The 21,768-nt window shown below is 42.7% G+C and overlaps 1 protein-coding gene across 3 annotated transcripts in view; it reads right to left on the reverse strand.

Annotated features, from left to right (window-relative positions):
- MINAR1 (membrane integral NOTCH2 associated receptor 1) overlaps window positions 1-21,768 on the reverse strand; it is a 117,614-nt gene continuing 95,846 nt past the window's right edge. For 2 of the 3 annotated variants that reach the window (XM_063448691.1, XM_063448692.1), the window contains exons 3-4: window positions 4,952-5,203; window positions 1-1,275 (exon numbers count right to left, since the gene is read on the reverse strand). In XM_063448691.1, coding sequence (XP_063304761.1) covers window positions 1,078-1,275; window positions 4,952-5,203 — 450 coding nt within the window. In that variant the 3' untranslated portion in view covers window positions 1-1,077. Of the gene's footprint in view, window positions 1,405-4,951; window positions 5,204-21,768 lie in introns of all 3 variants that reach the window. The other variant, XM_063448693.1, reaches the window with a different exon arrangement.

Below are 21,768 nucleotides of genomic sequence, written 5' to 3' on the forward strand. Positions count from 1 at the left end.
ATTCCTGACCCAATGGAGGTATGTCTAAGGAAGATACTGCACTTGTCCTTAGCCAAACCAATTCATACTAGGAATGGGTGGCTGTGATAGCCTGTACGGTCAGCTGACACTGTCAATTATCGTTGCTCATTGCTGTTTGTTTTAATGCTTTGTCGTTAGAAAATAAAAATCATAGATAGTCTATGGTGTATTTTAATTGAATATTCTGTGGTTTTGGCATTTTGTAGACCTTCACGCATGACTCATACTCTCAAAAGTGTGCTAAATGTTGCTGAACAACTCCCCTGAAAAGCTTCTTTTTTTTTTCTTTTCTTTTTTTAGTGCAAATTATAGTTGGGTAGCAACCGTCTCGGGGACAGGCTGCTGTGTCTCTCAAACATTCAAAAACAATTTAATATGAAATAGAAGGACAGTGGCAGGGGACTCTAGGCACTATAACCACCCCACCAAAATTAAGTGACTACCAAAGCAGCAACATATAAAAAATATAGTATCTGTATATAGATATTGAATATTCAGTAAAATGTAGGTCACAATATTGTATAGAGGGATGGAGAGTGACAGGGTCCAGGACACAGGAGAATTCACAGCAAGATAAGGAAACTCAAGGTCTGCAGTTTCACTTCTGATACATTACTGCAGCTAAAACTGAAAATGTAACCATCGTAGCAACGTAACAAACATCTAAACTGCTCTGCTCCCGGAACAGAATGGATATTTGTATGTTATGTTAATCTATTTATTCATTTTCAACAGACTTTACCTACCTTTGAGAGCAGTCAAGATTTTTGGGAAATAGAAAACCTACCAAATAGGCATTTAGAGAATAAACAGGTGACACAAAATATCAAGCACTGATTTTTAGCAGTATTTATGTCCTTGGTAAATATACCCCTTCTGTTTTTATTGTTGCCTGGCGTATTGTACAGTAGGATTGCATTTTTACAATAGCTCTTTAAAAGGTTTGTAATGGCTTGTATATGTCTAAGATCAATGCAGCTCTTTTGACATGTGAGTCATCACCACGAGCATAATGCACGGGTAACGTGATTTGAAGTTTATGTCCTTTGCAGGAGATTAGGACTTCATGGTACAGATGGGAACAACAATCACCAGAATCACCGTGCAAGCAGCCGCAGTGATAAGCGCTGCCATCTTGCAGACCTTGGCTCGACGGAACTCGGCCTCCTTTCTCTTCAGTAGGGAGTCATAACCTGGAGTGTAAATGTCTTCCATCCAAAACTCAAGATTATTGGGGTTCAGGGATTCTTGAGTCTGTAAGGAGAGGTATAGTAGACCACAGCAGTTTAAGATTACCAGTGAGCTGAATCAGCTGCTGGATAACGCCATTGTCTTTGTACACTTCTGAATTCTACCTGGCCAGTTGGTTCCTGCCCCACCTGTCTGCAATCAGATACACACACCACCAGTAAGACATTGCATCCTGATTGCTTCCTTGGTGTAGTCCTGGTTAATTGTTAAGATAACACTGTTTCTACTGTTATCCTTTAGCCTAAGCAATTTCCAAAAACTATTTAATCAACCAAGGAACTTTATTTATTATATGTCTATAGTTATTATATGTTTATTATATATCTCTATATCTATATTGCTTTAGGGTATAATGTATGTAACTCTAATTTTACCCCATGCTTCATGTACAGCCTAACTAGAGCTAACCACTATTCTGATGACCTTCAGCTGTCCTTGGCTTTCATGTCAGACCTTTTGAAAGATTTTTATGGACTGCCATAAGAGTAATCTGAATGTACCTTTCCTGGTTAAATACTTTGTTATTATAATTATTTTTCAGCAATGTGTCAATTAATTAATTCGCTATCAGAGAGTTGTCTTACCCTTATCTTCAACTTGCCTTCACACTTGGTTAACCCTACTACACCATCATTGACTTGGCCATTTATATAATAAAATGTAGCATGAAATATTGATTGACCAACTGGAAATCCATCTTTTTTGAATATGCAAGTGTAACCGTTTCTATGCAATCCTACTTTTTACATTAAGAGCACATATTAACAAGGTCCCTTATCCCCAATTGTTCCTAGCGAATGTTCCAGCAAATATTTAGTGTGGGGGGAGGCGTTTATGCTTTTACATCACCCATTTGGAATACGTTTTTTATGACAATAGCTTAAGTAATCTGGGGTTTAGGTGTGTATAACACAAATATACTTTAAATTATCTGGCGTTAAATTAGTATATACCTTATAATAACATTTACCTATTCATGGTGTGTAATTTTTTTAATAATACAATTATGCGATTTAGACTTTCTCCATTACATAGATACCCTGTCCATTCCAGCATATTCTGGAATGCCACCATTATTTCAAGAATTCTACAATAATTTAGGAAACAGCAATAAATGCAAAACAAGCAATGGAACATCATTTAAAAAGCTACCAATCTATACATTAGAATTAACAGTGAAAGCTGACTTTTTCGTGAAATAATAACTCTTTTCCTCCAAAAGGCCGTGTATTTTTATTTGTAAATAATATTGCTTTTTAAGTGAAAACATTTTTTATTCATTTTAAGCTCATTGTAAAAATATTCTACCGAGCTCATGGGGTCAATCTTATTAAATCATTTAAAGTGACACTCCCAGGGTCTGTTACGCTCCCCTATATTAAATTTTAGTTTCATAATAATAGAATATAGTCACCCTCAATTGTCCCTTATTTGCTATACGTCAAAACAATTGTTGAGCATATCCCAAAAATCCTTGCTGCCGGACTAATGAAAAGAACAAAGGACTGGAGTGAAGTCTATGTGAGAACATAAGTAGTTATGTTGTTTGGAGTGTCACAAACTAGTATTTTGCCAGGTGCTATTTACTTGGACAAATTATATTGTCTTTTTTTGTTGTTTTTTTCTACTAAGTAATGGTAAAATATGGGAGTCATGCAGACATTGTAATAGAAAAAATAGACATCTTTATTTGTAAGAGCTATTACTCCTGCGATTTGTAATGCACTCTGATAGGAGACATTTTAGATTTGTAGCTTGTTAAACAGGAACGAAATATCATGTCAAAAACAGCTATTTCAACCTTATATTAATTTAACATGACATGACTTTATTCCTCTGAAAAGCAGATGTCAAAACACATGAATAAAACAAGTTTAATTAATTTATCTGCTTTAAAATGTATAGCACACACACACCCTTTCTTCAGGATATGCCTGTGACTTTGTGTGGGTGACTGTGTGTGCATGATTTAATGTGGGTGTTTGATATAACTGAGACACTTAGCCTGGAAGCTGTAAGTTTTTTTTTTGTTTGTTTTTTAATTTTTAATTCTGACCTAAATTATCAAATTGTTCTTGTCCTATTCACATTTTATTGACTAAACCCTTAAAATAGATGTCTGAAGGACCTCTGGAGGAGGAGATTGAAACAGCATTGAAGGACCTTGGCAATGGAATTAAGGTGAATGTTAAATGGTTTTGAACCCTTTCATTCGCATGGAGGTAGGGGGAAGAGACGGACCTACAGTTAGGGATAGGGGCATAATATAGCGCTATGGTGTTCCTTTACGGGCTGAGAGTGGGGACCTATAGGATACCATTTTCAAAGGAGACTTCTGGTATTGAAATTTTAAATAACTATTCTTTAGGTATTACCCTTTGCATTGTGTGGTGCAGAGAGCATTTCAGTGTTTATCCTTCTGGTATACGTAGGATAACGTAGATACATATAAGTCCCCACTTTCTTGTCATTTTCAGATTTTAGGAGGTAATCTTAATCATGGAAGATAATTTCTATTGGGTGTTTCACTAAAACATATCCCATACACACACACACACACACACACACCATCTCTACTCCTAGGTCATCGTTAGCTAAAATGTTAATGACTGTCTAATTTCATGATAAATAACAGCTGCAATTCTATAGGTTAGGCCTCATTTTCTAGGTAATGGGGTTGAAAGAATGGGTGGTAGATGTTTATTAAAGTGTGTACATAGGGGTTGTAAATGCAAGGGGAATGATAGCTGGCTTCTGTTTGGATCACAAAGATCTTTTTTGGATACTGCATGGAATGCGTGTGTACACTTACATTTCCATAGAGTAACATGGCTGGACAAAGTTGTTTTAAATATAAAGTGAGTTGTCTGATAAAGCAACATTTATGGTAAACGGTTAAATAAAGAGTACTAGGTGATCCTTGTGCAAGCTGTAAGGCAACAAGATCATGCAGGTGGAGATGGTTTTTCCTATGGTATATACAATATAAAGAATTGAATTAGGAGCTTTAACAGCATTTTGTTACATATTGTAAGAGGACTGTTCTATCTGTATTACCAGATAATCATTGGAATCATAGTGCAACCAGATGTTTAGTTAATCAATATTTGTCCTTTCTCAATAGCTCTGCTTATTTTCTATTGTACTATATGTGATTCACTAGATTCCAGAGCCAGCATTCTTGATATATGTGATGATTGTGCCCCTGTCTTGACTCTTCACCTACCAGTGGCGTAGAAAAATGTATACTGACTGCTATAGGGTAACATTATACAGAACCACATATTTTATAGACCTAATTTAAAAAAACAAATGCTTTTTAGATTGATCTGCTGTCACCATAATATTAAAAAAATGAAAAAAAGGCAACTAAATGTGCTCAAGTCCAAATTATTGTTCTAGAATAAATTGTGTCTTTTTGGTGACAGTGACTGATCTGTTTACATATGTAAGTGTGTCAGGATGACTGGTGCATGTAAGATTTATGTATGATGGCAAAGTTATGCACACATTGTATGCGACATTGGTAAATGACTGCTTTAGCGTGTGGGTGATAATGCGACAAGGTCATGTATCACAGACATCATACATGAGATTAATGCGTTTTTACATCACATCTCAACATGAGCGAGAAATGGGTAAATATACAGAACGACTGTATATTTCTATTGCCACTTACTTGCAGGTCTAGAGCAGTCAGCCTTCCTTTCTCTCCTGAGTTATGTGCATATTCTTCTATGGTCCACGAAGGCTGGGTGCGTTTTAGCTCTGCCATTTCTGTGAGACGCATGTCTGTATAGATTGGATTACTCTTCATGTGGGACTTCAGGGAAGCTGGGTATGGATGTGGGCTAAAAACCTGCTCCACCATGTAAGTATCCTTGTGTTTGGCCATCCTATGCATATGGGGAAGGTCTTGCTGGCGTTCCACCTATAAGAAGTGAGAACATTAAAAAAAAACACCATAATTTCATGGTCATGTGATTGGGTGTAATATAATTGTGCAATTACTTTACTCTAACATTGTCATAAAACTGTAAGCCAACTACTGACAACTGCAGCTGGGCGTTTAGTAAAAGTGCTCTTAACTAAAAATAATTACTTTCTTCATGGTTATTATACAGTTTAAGTAAGACAGATCAGGTACCAAGAAGAGTGAATACGAAATTCCATAGTAAATGCTACAAATATATCCCATTCTTATATATACTCAGATATCAGCAAGAATCTCAGCAAGCCTATTGTGGAACACCGGCAGCAGTGAAGCAGACAAATCCAATCTGTCTAATGCCTGATGTCCGGTCTTCTGGAAAGATGAAGGGATGGCTAATACTAGTGCTTCTGCTTATAAGTGTCTGGTCAGCATTAATTAAAAATGTAACCATTTATATTGATGTCATGCCAAATTTGCAGGACTTCTTAATACCAATATTGAGTGGTAGGCATGTTAGTCCCAGAGCTTACCGCTGAGGATACTCAATATCTTTCCCCCCAGATCTAGAAGCTTTGGGTTAGTAGATGGTAAAAGCCTGGTTATGTATATTTATACACTGATTAGCAAATATTTGTATATTTTGTGAAATTCATAAAGAATGGCCTGGGATTTCGATTTGACATGATTGACACCTAAAGACGACACATCTTAATCTTTCGTACCTAAAGTAATTTCTACTGCCTAGGACAATCATGGAATTCTCTGTCTTTCTGGTTACCCTAAGCCTAATAGCCGCAAAATCCAATATTGTCATGCTATGCACTCTGAAACATCACATGAAGGCTACAAAGCTCATTTGAAAGACTGATTTCTTTTTGTTCATTTTTCAGTAATGAGAATTGGTCAGAAAGCTTCTGAGCTAACTTTGGCTGGTCGTTTGTGTTATGATTCAGCATGTTTTTTTCTTTGGTAGATACACAGCCATTTATCAAAATTAATGACAACTCTAAACTAAAATAAAGAGGATAAAATACCTACATTTGCAGCCTTCAGTGAATCACGCACTTTTAAAAAAAACATTTCAAGTAAGAATATCATTAATGAGTTAAAGCTGAAAAGATTTTTCATGAAATGAAAAACAAAAAACTTAAATAGAGCATCTTTCGTTTAGATGCAATAACGTATTCCTTTGACACAGCAAGACAAAGCTGTTCTTGAATAGAAGTCCTGTTTTCCATTTATAGAGTAGTCACATAATCTTCTTACTATGCTAGGCTAGCTCCGGTCTCCCAGTATGTTCAGTGTGCAGTTATAAGATATCACTTGTTAAGTGAAGGCAGAGACAAGCACATTGGGTAATACCCTGCTGTGGGTGGCTTTTTGGGGGGTCTAACCCCCTCATTTATACTCCCTTCCTTTTCCCTTATCCCTGTATTTACCTGAGCTTTGTAGGTAAGCTGGAATATCTAACCTTAGATCCTTTTAAGCTTTGTGTACCTTAGCTCATCCAGCAGATTTTATACACAGATTTTCTTTCTTCTGTGTATATGTGTCTATGTACATGGTTGTGTATATATATCACATATACTCCTTTGCCTCTCCCTTCCCCATTTGGTTACTATTTTTGTTTCCCCTTAGGATTAATAAAGGTAGGGCTTCCTCTATGTGTTACTCTCCTAATCAGGACTTTTAGTCCATTTTCCCTACATTTTCTGTTATTAGTGGGTTATTCCCACATCTAGGAGAATAATAGTGGGTTTTTTGTTGGAGCTAACCGACTAGCCCCCAGACTTTTTGGGACTCTTTGATTAGCTCCTATTTATTTCATATCAACCTTTGTAATACCCTGATATATCACTGCCTTATTTGACACCTATAATATTGGAATGTTACATTTAAAAGCCATCAACACAGCAGAGAATTAACAGGTCAAATCTCCAGTGATAACAACTCATTGTTACTCTGGGAAGGTTTGGGGTTCCCATTAATAGATTGGCAGTCTCCATTCTGCTGGGAAGGTGTAGATGTTGGCAATGTCACAGGTGCCTCATTATAGGGCCCTATTTAGCCTCGTACTGCAGAGAGCCCCAGATGGAATATTTCCCCAAGTAAGTGGGTTAATCTTAAGAGCAGATATTAGGCTGTTAGAGTAGGACCTGCCAAAGATGGGGTACATTGACATTTTGGCAGGTTTATGCAATGTATGATCATATACTGTAACTAAACCACCACTATTTTTGCCTAGATTAATTGTTTTTAAAAAAACTAATAAAATCTGTGGGCTTTAAACTTGCTGTTTAGTGGATGAGTGAGTGCGCTGGATCTTGTGTATTACATACATACATACAGGGAGTGCAGAATTATTAGGCAAATGAGTATTTTGACCACATCATCCTCTTTATGCATGTTGTCTTACTCCAAGCTGTATAGGCTCGAAAGCCTACTACCAATTAAGCATGTTAGGTGATGTGCATCTCTGTAATGTAAAGGGGTGTGGTCTAATGACATCAACACCCTATATCAGGTGTGCATAATTATTAGGCAACTTCCTTTCCTTTGGCAAAATGGGTCAAAAGAAGGACTTGACAGGCTCAGAAAAGTCAAAAATAGTGAGACATCTTGCAGAGGGATGCAGCACTCTTAAAATTGCAAAGCTTCTGAAGCGTGATCATCGAACAATCAAGCGTTTCATTCAAAATACTCAACAGGGTCGCAAGAAGCGTGTGGAGAAACCAAGGCGCAACATAACTGCCCATGAACTGAGAAAAGTCAAGCGTGCAGCTGCCAAGATGCCACTTGCCACCAGTTTGGCCATATTTCAGAGCTGCAACATCACTGGAGTGCCCAAAAGCACAAGGTGTGCAATACTCAGAGACATGGCCAAGGTAAGAAAGGCTGAAAGACGACCACCACTGAACAAGACACACAAGCTGAAACGTCAAGACTGGGCCAAGAAATATCTCAAGACTGATTTTTCTAAGGTTTTATGGACTGATGAAATGAGAGTGAGTCTTGATGGGCCAGATGGATGGATTGGTAAAGGGCAGAGAGCTCCAGTCCGACTCAGACGCCAGCAAGGTGGAGGTGGAGTACTGGTTTGGGCTGGTATCATCAAAGATGAGCTTGTGGGGCCTTTTCGGGTTGAGGATGGAGTCAAGCTTAACTCCCAGTCCTACTGCCAGTTTCTGGAAGACACCTTCTTCAAGCAGTGGTACAGGAAGAAGTCTGCATCCTTCAAGAAAACATGATTTTCATGCAGGACAATGCTCCATCACACGCGTCCAAGTACTCCACAGCGTGGCTGGCAAGAAAGGGTATAAAAGAAGAAAATCTAATGACATGGCCTCCTTGTTCACCTGATCTGAACCCCATTGAGAACCTGTGGTCCATCATCAAATGTGAGATTTACAAGGAGGGAAAACAGTACACCTCTCTGAACAGTGTCTGGGAGGCTGTGGTTGCTGCTGCACGCAATGTTGATGGTGAACAGATCAAAACACTGACAGAATCCATGGATGGCAGGCTTTTGAGTGTCCTTGCAAAGAAAGGTGGCTATATTGGTCACTGATTTGTTTTTGTTATGTTTTTGAATGTCAGAAATGTATATTTGTGAATGTTGAGATGTTATATTGGTTTCACTGGTAAAAATAAATAATTGAAATGGGTATATATTTGTTTTTTGTTAAGTTGCCTAATAATTATGCACAGTAATAGTCACCTGTACACACAGATATCCCCCTAAAATAGCTATAACTAAAAACAAACTAAAAACTACTTCCAAAAATATTCAGCTTTGATATTAATGAGTTTTTTGGGTTCATTGAGAACATGGTTGTTGTTCAATAATAAAATTAATCCTCAAAAATACAACTTGCCTAATAATTCTCCACTCCCTGTACATATATATACAAGTGGAAGCTTGGCACTCTCCTCCAAAGCTAATTAATTGTATCTCATATGCCTGGGTGCAAATTGCTGGCGTCAAATATATAAACAAATAAATGAAAAATCAAAATGCACTCACAGGTCTTTGTGTTAGTAGAAAAATTGGTGCTTTATTTGTTCATCAATGGTGTACAGAAATCAATCGACGTTTCGACCCTGCCGGGTCTTTTTCAAGATCATGAAAAAGACCCGGCAGGGTCGAAACGTTGATTGATTTCTGTACACCATTGATGAACAAATAAAGCACCAATTTTTCTACTAACACAAAGACCTGTGAGTGCATTTTGATTTTTAATTTATTTGTTTACACACACATATATATATATATATATATATATATATATATAAAATAAAAGTAAAGAGTGCACTCAATGTCTTCTAAGTTAAAGGTGGGTTTAATGTTTAAACAAGCAAAATTTCATAAATGTGGACGATTGACGTTTCGACCCTACCGGCCTTTTTCAAGATCTTGAAAAAGATGCGTAGGGTCGAAACATTGACCGTTCACATTTCTGTAATTTTGCTTCTTTAAACATTAAACCCACCTTTACCTTAGAAGACATTGAGTGCACCCTTTACTTTTATGATATATGTTTTTTGCGGGTTTGCGCCTAGGCTACATTATTTTGTTACTTTGTGTCAGGAGAGTGACAAGTTTACCTTTGCAACATGTACAGGGCCGGTGCAAGGATTTTTGCCGCCCTAGGCAAAAGTAAAGTTTGCCGCCCCCCATCCCCCCCCCGATATGACATCACAATGCCCCATGTTAACTAACGCAAGTGCTGCAGTGCCACCGTGTTTACATTAAAAGGCCTGCAGGGACAGGCTTTAGACACCAGAACCACTACATTAAGCTGCAGTGGTTCTGTGGACTAAAGTGTCCCTTTAATGTGAGGTAAATTAGAGATTAGTGCCACAAATAATATACTAGATTGCCTACTTACAATCAGATGAGGATGGTGATGGGCTCTACCTGCAGTCTGGCTCCACTGGTCTGGTGTAGAACAGGCTCTCTGGAGGCTGTTTGTGTTCTGGGAGAACAGGAAGAAGGCTCCATTTTTTTTAAGGCCCTTTGCACAGCTCAAGGTCTGGGCCCCAGGGTCCACCTTCATGTTCCACCAATTAGTTTGTTCACAGGAGTAGGGGATGTCCTGATATGTGTGTAAGGAATGCATTGTGTGAATCTGTGTTTGTATGTGTAAGGGCTGCAATGAGTGTTTCTGTGTATGTACGGGATGCAGTGTGTGCGTCTGTAAGGGGTGCATTGAGTGTGTGTAAGGAATGCATTGTGTGTTTCTGTGTGTGTAAGGGATGCATTGTGTGTAAGGGTTGAATTGCTTGTGTGTGTGTGTCTGTGTGTGTAATGCATTGTGTGTTTTTCTGTGTGCAAGTGTGTGTGTGATGGATGTCAATCTCTCCCCCCTCCCTTGTCACTCTCTTCTCCCCCGCTCCCTCCCTCGTCACTCTCTTCTCAACCCCCCTTGTCCCTCTCTTCTCCCCCCTCTTGTCCCTCTCTTCTCCCCCCTCTTGTCCCTCTCTTCTCCCCCCTCCTCCCTTGTCACTCTCTTCTCCCCTGCGTGTCCCTCTCTTCTCCCCCTCCCTTGTCACTCTCGTCTCCCCCGTTGTCACTCTCTTCTCCCCTCCCCACTCTCATTCCCCCTCCTAATCCCGTCAATTCCCCTCCCTGTCAATTTATCCCCCCCCTTTCAATTTATTCCCCCCACCCTGCCTGTCCATTTATCCCCCCCCTCCCTGTCCATTTATTCCCTCCCCCTCCTGTCCATTTATTCCCTCCCCCTCCCTGTCCATTTATTTACCCCCTCCCTGTCCATTTATTTACCCCCCTCCCTGTCCATTTATTTCCCCCCCCTGTCCATTTATCCCCCCCTCCCTGTCCATTTATTCCCCCCTCCCTGTCTGTCCATTTATTCCCCCCACCCTGCCTGTCCATTTATTCCCCCCTCCCTGTCCTCCCCCCCTCCCTGTCCATTTATTTCCCCCCTCCCTGTCCATTTATTTCCCCCCCTCCCTGTCCATTTATTCCCCCCCTCCCTGTCCATTTATTCCCCCCCCCTCCCTGTCCATTTATAACCCCCCCTCCCTGTCCATTTATTTCTCCCCCCTCCCTGTCCATTTATTTCTCCCCCCCCTCCCTCTTCATTGATTTCTCCTCCTCCCCTCCCTGTCCAATTATTTCTCCCCCTCCCTGTCCATTTATTTCTCCCCCTTCCCTGTCAATTTATTTCTCCCCCCCCGCCCCCCTCTTCATTGATTTCTCCTCCTCCCCTCCCTCTCCATTTATTTCTCCTCCCCCCCTCTCCATTTATTTATCTCCCCCCCTCTCTATTTATTCCCCCCACCCTGCCTGTCCATTTATTCCCCCCTCCCTGTCCTCCCCCCCTCCCTGTCCATTTATTTCCCCCCCTCCCTGTCCATTTATTTCCCCCCCTCCCTGTCCATTTATTCCCCCCCTCCCTGTCCATTTATTCCCCCCCCTCCCTGTCCATTTATTCCCCCCCCTCCCTGTCCATTTATTCCCCCCCCTCCCTGTCCATTTATTTCTCCCCCCTCCCTGTCCATTTATTTCTCCCCCCCCTCCCTCTTCATTGATTTCTCCTCCTCCCCTCCCTGTCCAATTATTTCTCCCCCTCCCTGTCCATTTATTTCTCCCCCTTCCCTGTCAATTTATTTCTCCCCCCCCGCCCCCCTCTTCATTGATTTCTCCTCCTCCCCTCCCTCTCCATTTATTTCTCCTCCCCCCCTCTCCATTTATTTCTCCCCCCCTCCCTCTTCATTGATTTCTCCTCCTCCCCTCCCTCTCCATTTATTTATCTCCCCCCCCCTCTATTTATTCCCCCCCACCCTCCCCTACCTGTATAGTAGCGTGGCCGAGCTCTGTATCATGGTCCGCGGGTACAGGGAGCTTTTGTTTCCTGTACCCGGCGGACTAACAGGAAGTGAACACCAGTGTTCACTTCCTGTTAGTCCGTCCGAGTACAGGAGACAGATGCTCCCTGTACCGGCGGACTATACTGCGCTCGGTCACGCTACAGAGAGGGAGTGACAGGAGGGAGCGCTGAGCGCTTCCCTCCTGTCAGCCCCCTCCCTCTCCTCATGCTGCGCCCGGGCGGTGCGCCCTCATGGACGCACCAGCCCGGGCAAAGCTGCAGCCGCCTGAGGCTCTCTACAGAGCGCTCGGGCGGCTGCAGCATTAGGGGGGCCGGCGCTCCTGGCGGCGCCCCTTCCCAAGGGGCGCCCTAGGCGGCTGCCTAGTCCGCCTTACAGGTAGCGCCGGCCCTGAACATGTACACAAACTATCTTTCTCTCCCTCCGTCATATATATTTGTAAGGAGTCCAGTGTTCCATTGTACAGTATTGATGACTGCATATATATATATAGTTGTTGATAGTTTCAAATACATTCTTAGTGAGTACATATCTCTGATTTAAGGGCTATTTACATTGCTGCTCAGGTTACTGAGTGATTAGTATAGCTTCTACATGTAGCATTTTTCACATAAAAGCCAAGAAAAAAAGAAAAAGAAAACCTTATAATAATAATAATTATAAAAAAAATCAAGCAACGAAATGTTATATTTTATATTCTTCTAATATGTGTATCAATAATCTATTGGTATTGGCCATGTTTCCAGCTAACTAAATAAGGCATGCTGAGTTAGATGGCATAGTCAGATAGAATACGATGGCATGGTCGCATATCTATAAAGCATGCACCGTGCACTCACTGTCACCATTCTGTACATCATCTTGAGGAAAGTAAGACTACTGAGTAGCAAGACACTGACCTGCAACATATAAGTGTTGATTGAAATGTAAATGTGGAAGGAGGCGGAGCTAAGCATCTGAAGCGAGTGGTCGCATGGCTGCGGAGCTCCAGATAGGAAAGCAAAACAAGCGACAATTTCAGCAACGGAACCCGCAAAAATACAAACCCAGAGACAGCCCGAAGACCCAGCTGCACGAATGGGACGGAAAACTAAAAAAGCGAAACCCGACAAGCCCCGCCAGGGTATGGATATCGGGGAATTATGGCGGCAGGCGCACGAGGCAGGAGGCGCCAACATGGCGGCCTTGCATGGAGGCTGCTCGGATTTTACAGAGGGGTCATCAGAGGATGATGAGGGAGGCCCCACAATGAACATGACAATCCCACCTCAACCTAGGGTGTCATCACACACAAAGGCACCTACTCCTGTGACAATGGAGGCCATCGGGGAATTAATGGCAGACCACCACAGGAAAATTGCGGCCGACGTAGCCCTAATCAGGGAAGACATCAAAGGCATTAATGAGAGATTGGGAAACGTGGAAGTCTCCACTACCAACCACACTAACCAGATCTCAGACCTACAAGCAGTGATCAAGGACCTGCAACACAAAACCTTGCAACATGAACAATTAATTGCCACACAAGAAGACAGGTACCATCAAAACAATCTTAAGCTCAGGGGAGTCGCTGACTCCATACCAGAGGCGGAAATACCACACTTCGTCAGGCGTCTCCTCACAGAACTACTGACCCCAAAGGTGGCGAAAACGATTACCATGGAGGATTTATTTCGCATCCCACGACCAGCAACGGCCCCACCTGCCACCACGGGGGACGTAATTTTGAAGTTCCAGTCAGCCAAAGACAAGAAGAAGGTCATGGAGGCCACCAAAGGTCAGTCGGCTTACCCCTTTGAGGGGATGACCCTCTCTCTTTATGCGGACTTGTCGGCCGGGACACTGGCGTGGAGGAGATCCCTGAGCTCATTTACGGCCCTCCTGCGCCTCCACCAAATCCGCTACCGCTGGGGCCCGAGCCGCACTCTCACCATCGACACAGGTGACGCCAAGCACACTGTCCATAACCCCCAGGAGGCCGCTGAGATATTGGGGCTACTGAACCTGCCCTCAGACCCTACAGCTCAAGAGACGCGCCCGGCAGGACCCACACGCCTGCTAGGAAGACACGCCGTAGGTGCCCCGGAGTTCGTGCCCAGGAGACAGCCTACAGACTCGTATGCAACGACCACCACATGAACCTGGACCCAGCAGTGTGCCCTCCTGGGCCCTCCGGGAGACGGACCTCACCACGGCACAAACTTTATTATTGACCTTGGCCCAACAACCCCACACTAGGGACCGCTCCAGGCCAAGTACGAACAGCATGCAATAGAGACGGTCTAAGAGGGCACTTGTTAACAGACAGACCTCTGCAGGTTTATTTGGGGACCGGGGAGATATTTAGTTTATAATGTTCTCTAGAGAAGGTCTGACGAGAGCAGGTTATCTGGACCTACCTGCCTCCTCCTCAATGAGTACAATAGCACGGCTCCACCATTATAAATAACAACCACCACTCAAGGTGGAGCTGCATTCAGGTGCCCGCAATTTACGCGAGGTAGATACTTAACCTAGCTCTGTTATATGTTATCAGTTTTTATTGTTCATGACACCAAACACCGCTCCTCTCCCGCTGAGAAAAAAAGAAAAAGTGTTGAAAGCGCTATACGACCATAGCACCACACAGGGGAATCACGGCCCCTTATTGTCATACAGGCAGCTACACGCTAACCGTTTACTTCAGGTTTTCCCGGTCATTCTCTCATCTTCCACCCACAGAGACGGTTAGCAAGAGGGACAGGCACCGACTAAAGTAAGGGGGGGCCTCGGTGGGTTTACCCTAATGGCATCCGATAGGCAAGGGGGCGACGTACCGACCATGCACCCGAGGACCCAATGCTCCCGAACAACCTGTCACACAGGCCTACAGCCCTACACCCCACTGAAACCCCAGACAGCCCACCCAGCCTGAAGGGACCACCTATTGTACAACGGAACAGAACCATCACATACATATACATTGCATTGGGCAAGGTGCTCCACCGACCCCACCGACAGCTCACCCACATACAGCACAGGGCTTGACTGATCTCGCTTACGTCCACCCAAATGTCCCTGCTGGCGGCTCTAAATAAGACTGACCACTTCCGGGAATGCCCTTACCTGACCGCAAAGGCGACGAACCTGACGCCACGACGGGACACCTGACAGTGCGACATTGTACAAGGTTTCCAAACTTGTTCTCACTGGATGCTTATATAATGATTAGTGCCACAACAAAGTTGTATTAGAAAAATATGTTTTCACTCATGTTATAATGCCACTCCTGTACTCCAACTGCTTGTCTTCATTTAAATATAAATATAGATGAATGTCCCCTGCACAGAGGTAGCATATCATGGCATAACATGTCAGCGTTTATCAGCTAGCACAGCCTACACAACCTAACACCTCACGCTGTCAGCCTTGGCGACACCAAACATAGCAAGCCTAGCCTGCTATGCCACCTAAGCCTACAATTTAGCAGACTCCCATACCTAATATGTGCACTCCTAACAGTAATTGTAAGGTTAAATCGAATGTCCTGCTTTGTTCTTCTAGACAATGTCGATATATACTAACTCGGACATGACTGCCTAGCTTCAACCTTGCGTGTTTTACACTCTCAAAAATGTGCTATTTCTGCAAATGTCATACCAATGCTTGTTATCGTGTTTCACACTGAAGGCTTACTAATGTTGTTGTGACATTGTGAGCATACTTGGATTCTATCAAAAGCACATAAAAAATAAAGAATAAAAAAAAAAAAAAAAAAAAAGAAATGTAAATGTATATATATACCTTAAAACCCTGTCCTACCAGGGTATACAAAGTTCATATAGGGCCAGTGAGGCTTAATTTGTAGTATATTTTTGTATTAGTACCTGTATTTACAGTACAGTATGTGTTAAAGGAACACTATAGTGTCAGGAATACAAATAGTTCAGCCCCACATGCCTCCTTGGCTAAGATCTCAGCAAATCCAATGCTTTCGGGCTATTGGGCATGCATGGCAAAACGCCACACTGCGACAATCAGCATTTCCTTACAAAGCTACATTGAATCGATGCATCTCTATGAGTAACGTTGAGCGCCTCCATGCAGTGCATGAAGACGGTGACCGTCAGTGCTGTACACTGTTCAGAACTGTCCCAGGAAGCACCTCTAGTGACCTTCTCAGTGACTACCACTAAATGGTAATCCTAGGCAGTAATGTAAACACTGACTTTTCTATGAAAAGACAGAATTTACATTAAAAAGCCTGCAGGGGCATGCTATATACACCAGGAAAACTACATTAGGCTGTAGGTGTTCTGGTGACTATAGTGATACCGGAGAAACTGACGGAAGCCAAGCACAGAGAGATGGACACAGGTTTCTTCAGGAAGGAAGAGATTCTTTATTGGATCACCGATCGGGACTCAGAGGGACTAGCGTCACCAAAATACAGCAAATTCTGAGCCCCGGACAATAGTGCAGGCTCCTTATATAGGCACATAACTCCTCCCATATTAAGCTCCACCCGCACATTCTCTTAACCAATCAACACAAATAAGAATTAACTTCCTGTTTGACCGCATGGCTTGTCCAGCACAATGGAGGAGGGGGAATACTACATCCTGTATTCTTGCACATGCTCCGTACACTACTGATCGTATCTTGCCTCGTGCAACCAACTGATCGATACGTCAGCATATGCACGTACACATGCCACGTGGTAATCTCGGCCTACTAAATTTATTTTTACCAAGATTCCACCACATTCCCCCCTTTGATGCCTCTTGATATTTCACAATTACTTGAGGCATCACCTAACCTTGGTTTGCATACACCGCAAGTTACCTTGAACCAGACCAGACTTATCTTATGATGTGAATCTTCAACACTCATCTTCTTGCATTGGTTCTCCCTGATTTAGAGCCTTATACTTATAAATCGCCATTATCTGTGCAGCAGCCTTCCTCTCTGCTATATTTTCTATCAGGCATTGCACAGACCTAACTACTAAGGGTATAAGACACGGCAGGAGTAGACACAACATTAAAATCAGTAGGACTCCACCTACCACTGCCTTAAGCCCTCCAAACCACTCATACCAGCTACCAAACCAACTACTTGGATTATACCCTTTCCATACCTGAGTAGGCACATGCGCTAGTTTAACCATATGGCTAGTAAGCTCAGCTATTGCTTGCCCTTCGTCATCTATTTGAAGACAGCAATTGCTCAGGTTAAACTTCCCACATACACCTCCCTCTACTGCCAAAAGGTAATCCAAGGCTAATCTATTTTGGTAGACTGCCGTCCTCATCCTGGTGTTATGCTTCGCTAGAAGATTGAGCGCTTGTGATGTTTCGTTAGTGATAATCTCAACCACCGCCTGTAATCTTATAATTCGGTTGAGCATATAAATAGGGGTTCTGTAACCAAAGGTACCGTCCTCAGCCCACGTGGCTGGCCCATAATAATCTATGATACGCTGGGGAGGCCATTCATCATCTTCCCAGGCGCCTATCTCTATGGGTCCCCTTTTCTTCCTATGATTCACATCATACACTTTAACACCTAAAGTCTCACCTGTTTCAATTGGTAACAAGAAGAAGGATGGTTTGAGCATACCCAACACACATGCCCCTTCCCAGTCCTGTGGCAACTCCGAATAGGCTTTCTTACCACAGATCCAGTACAAATTTGCTGGGGCTCTCCAGGTAGATGTGATGGATAAATCAAACCACACATCCTTTAAATTGGCGTATCTAGCAAACGGGTTAGATGGTTCTGAGACATTTGAAGCCGACCACCAAGTTGTATTCTTTGTATCATCATCATAAGCTTTTTGCCCTAGACAAGTTAATTCTCCTACAGAAGTATTATACATTATTCCTTTCCTTGCTATGCAAACATAACCTATGATGGAGGTCTTTAATCTCCACTCAGATTTACTTCTAACACTCATATGATAATCGGCTTGTGTAGATATCAGTTGGTCAACTGCCTCAGAACCGGACATTACCTCCTTTGCTTCCCAAGGCCATTGGTCTCCCATGTTAGTACCTCCACACACATAGCAGTTGGTAACATTAAGACTACCGGCAATACTTTCGGCTAAATCGATGAACAGGTTTTTAGCATTATGGGGGATCTTATTATCTATACTCATCTCTTCATAAAAGGAATGGTATACTTGATGAGTTTGGGAGGATACCGTATCAGTCTCTATCCCTATAAACAATAATGTCCCAGGATCTAAACCCGTCCCGTATATCTGAAACCCAAATAAATTGCCATATTTGTCTAAGAACTTATCGGGGTTATTTATAAGTATATGGATGGGATTACATTCCATAGACTTACAATATGGGCTAGTCGGCAACTTAGTCACTATCATGTCTTTGTCTACTGTCTGTCCCCAAGTCGCCCACCCCACACAAGACCAATATGGGCAAAAGTTATAATCTTTATTTGGGCATCTAGGACTCACATATTTATTTTTACTACTGGGACAAATATATTTATCATTAGACCCATACGTCCTCTCCCATCTAAGATCCCCACATACATTCCACGGCTTTCTACCACTCGATATCGCTTTACACGCATCAAATAGCAGAACACCCGAAGAATGTACGGATTCTAACACCGTCTTATTAATTAGGGTCCCCTGAGGATCTCCATTCCTGAGAGTCAACCAAATTGTACGAGGTTGATACTCCGGACTGAAGCACTTAGGTTCTCCTACTCCTAAATTGCACACACTATAGTCTATATTTAAGTATCTACATCTCGATACATCTCCTTTACACTCGTATTGTGAATGCCAAATTAGGGTTTGGGAAATATGGTTACCTGTTCTCGTAGTCTTAATGCATACCTCACAGCTAGGAGTGTCGGTACCTCTACCTTCCTGAATATAAAAACACATATAAATAAACACTATCAAAAGCACATCTTTCGCCGTCATCCTCAGTCTTCGTCCGTGCGAAGGCGCCTCAGCTTCCAGGATGTGAGGGCTGCAGGGAATGGAGTTCTGCTCGTCTTCACAGGTGTCCCTTCGAGACTTTCCTGGCTTATATACTATGTGTTGGTAAGCGGACAGGCTTTATTATGGCCTTCTCACTCACGCACCAAATCCCTGTAACAATAAAATTTGTAATCCACACGATTCCTCGTTACTCCGACTGAGTAGTGCGTTTTAACCGGATCTTGCAGGGATTCTCTGGATCTGCTGTAACTTGCCAAGAATCGACTGCTGCTGGTTTAACCCTGGAGTGATGTATCCACGGAGTCACTTCGGCTACTTTTATCGCTGTAGGGGTAGACAAAAGAACAACATAAGGACCTCTCCACTTAGGCCCTAACGGTACATTATTCCACTCTTTAATCCACACTTGATCTCCTGGATGATAACTATGAACAGGGGGATAAATATTCACAGGTAATCTATCTTGTACCCATTTCTGTACCTCCTCCATAGTCTTACCCAACTCTACAACCTGCTGCCGGGTAATTCCTTCTCCCAACTGACTCAAATCCCCCCTTAAGTTACCAAGTACGGGAGATGGTCGCCCATACATGATTTCAAAAGGAGAGAGGCCCATCCTTCTGGTAGGGGTACTGCGGATTCGCAATAGAGCTATGGGTAAGAGAACGTTCCACTTAAGTTGGGTTTCCTGACACATTTTAGCCAACTGGTTCTTAATAGTTCTATTCATTCTCTCTACCTTACCAGAACTCTGGGGTCTATATGCAGTATGAAGCCTCCACTTTATACCAAGCATATGAGTCAGTTGTTGTAGGCACTGATGAACAAAAGCTGGACCATTGTCCGATCCTATAGAACAGGGTAGTCCATATCGGGGTATTATTTCTCGTAGCAGGAATCTTACAACTTCTCCTGCTTTCTCTGTACGAGTAGGACATGCTTCTACCCAGCCTGAATAGGTGCACACAATTACCAGCAGGTAACGATGTCCACCCGATTTAGGCATCACTGTAAAGTCTATTTGTAGATCGGACATGGGGAGTCCCCCCATAAACTGGACTCCTGGTGGCTTTACTGGTCCTTGTCTTGCATTATTTTTAGCACACGTTACACATCTTCGTACAATGGCCTGAGTCAAGTTGGACAATCTTGGTATGTAGAAATGTTTTCTAAGAGATTCTTCAGTACTATCTCTCCCAGAATGTGTCCCGTTATGATAATTTTGGACAATTTCTACCGCTAGTGATGCTGGTATGACTATTCTTCCATCTTCTAGCTGATACCACTTGTTCTCCAAATACTTTCCTGGTTCAGTCTTTAACCACTCCTCTTCTTGAGCTGTATAAACTGGAGTCCATTGGGACAGTGGAGTTGGTATAAGAGCAGCTATATGCCCCACATACTCCTGTCTTCCTGATTCAGCAGCACGCTTAGCTGCACTATCTGCCATCCGATTTCCCTTGGTTACATCACCATCTCCTCTCAGATGCGCTCGACAATGTATGATACCGACTTCTTTCGGCTCCCACACTGCTTCCAATAGTTGTAGGATTTCAGCTGCGTATTTGATTTCTTTGCCTTCTGAATTCAGTAGTCCTCTTTCTTTATACAAAGCTCCGTGGGCATGAGTGGTTAAAAACGCATATTTGGAGTCCGTATAGATGTTCACTCTTAAACCTTCAGCCAATTGTAACGCTCGTGTTAGTGCTATTAATTCTGCCTTTTGTGCTGATGTTCCTTTCGCCAGTGGCCGAGCTTCTATCACCTTGTCTATTGTTGTTACTGCATATCCTGCATAGCGGATCCCTTCTTTCACATAACTACTGCCGTCGGTATAATATTGAACATCGGGGTTCTGGATGGGAAAATCACGAAGATCTGGTCTACTTGAGAATACTTCATCCATTACTTCCAAACAATCATGTTGACTCTCAGTAGGTTGTGGCAAAAGGGTAGCTGGATTTAAGGTGTTTACAGTCTCTAAATGCACTCTTGGGTTTTCACACAACATTGCTTGATACTTGGTCATACGGCTGTTACTAAACCAATGATTTCCTTTGTAATCCAACAACGTCTGTACTGCATGTGGGACTCGTACATAAAGTTCTTGACCCAGAGTGAGTTTATCGGCTTCAGCTACTAGCAGGGCGGCTGCAGCTACGGCTCTTAGACAAGGTGGAAGTCCGCTGGCCACTGCATCCAATTGCTTAGACATATAGGCAACAGGTCTTTGCCATGATCCCAAGTACTGTGTCAATACTCCCACAGCCATTCTTCTTTGCTCGTGTACATATAAGTAGAATGGTCGTGTGTGATCAGGTAGACCTAATGCTGGGGCACTCATCAAAGCCTTCTTCACATCTTCAAATGCCGTTTGCTGTTCTTGGGTCCATAAGAAGGGGTCGTGCTCTGTACCTTTGATAGCTGCGTACAGAGGTTTTGCCAGTATCGCATAGCTGGGAATCCATATCCTACAGAAGCCTGCTGCCCCCAAGAATTCTCGCACTTGTCTTCTATTCTTGGGTATTGGTATTTGGCAGACAGCTTCTTTTCTCTCTGGCCCCATAATTCTTTGACCTTCAGAGATATGGAATCCCAGATATTTGACAGTTGGCAAACACAACTGAGCCTTCTTTCTAGACACCTTGTATCCTGCCTTCCAGAGAATGTGTAGTAGATCGTGCGTTGCTTGCTGACAGATCTCTTTTGTAACTGCTGCTATCAACAAGTCATCTACATATTGTAA

Source organism: Pelobates fuscus, chromosome 3 (assembly GCF_036172605.1).
Source record: "Pelobates fuscus isolate aPelFus1 chromosome 3, aPelFus1.pri, whole genome shotgun sequence".
NCBI classification, from domain to species: Eukaryota; Metazoa; Chordata; class Amphibia; order Anura; family Pelobatidae; genus Pelobates; species Pelobates fuscus.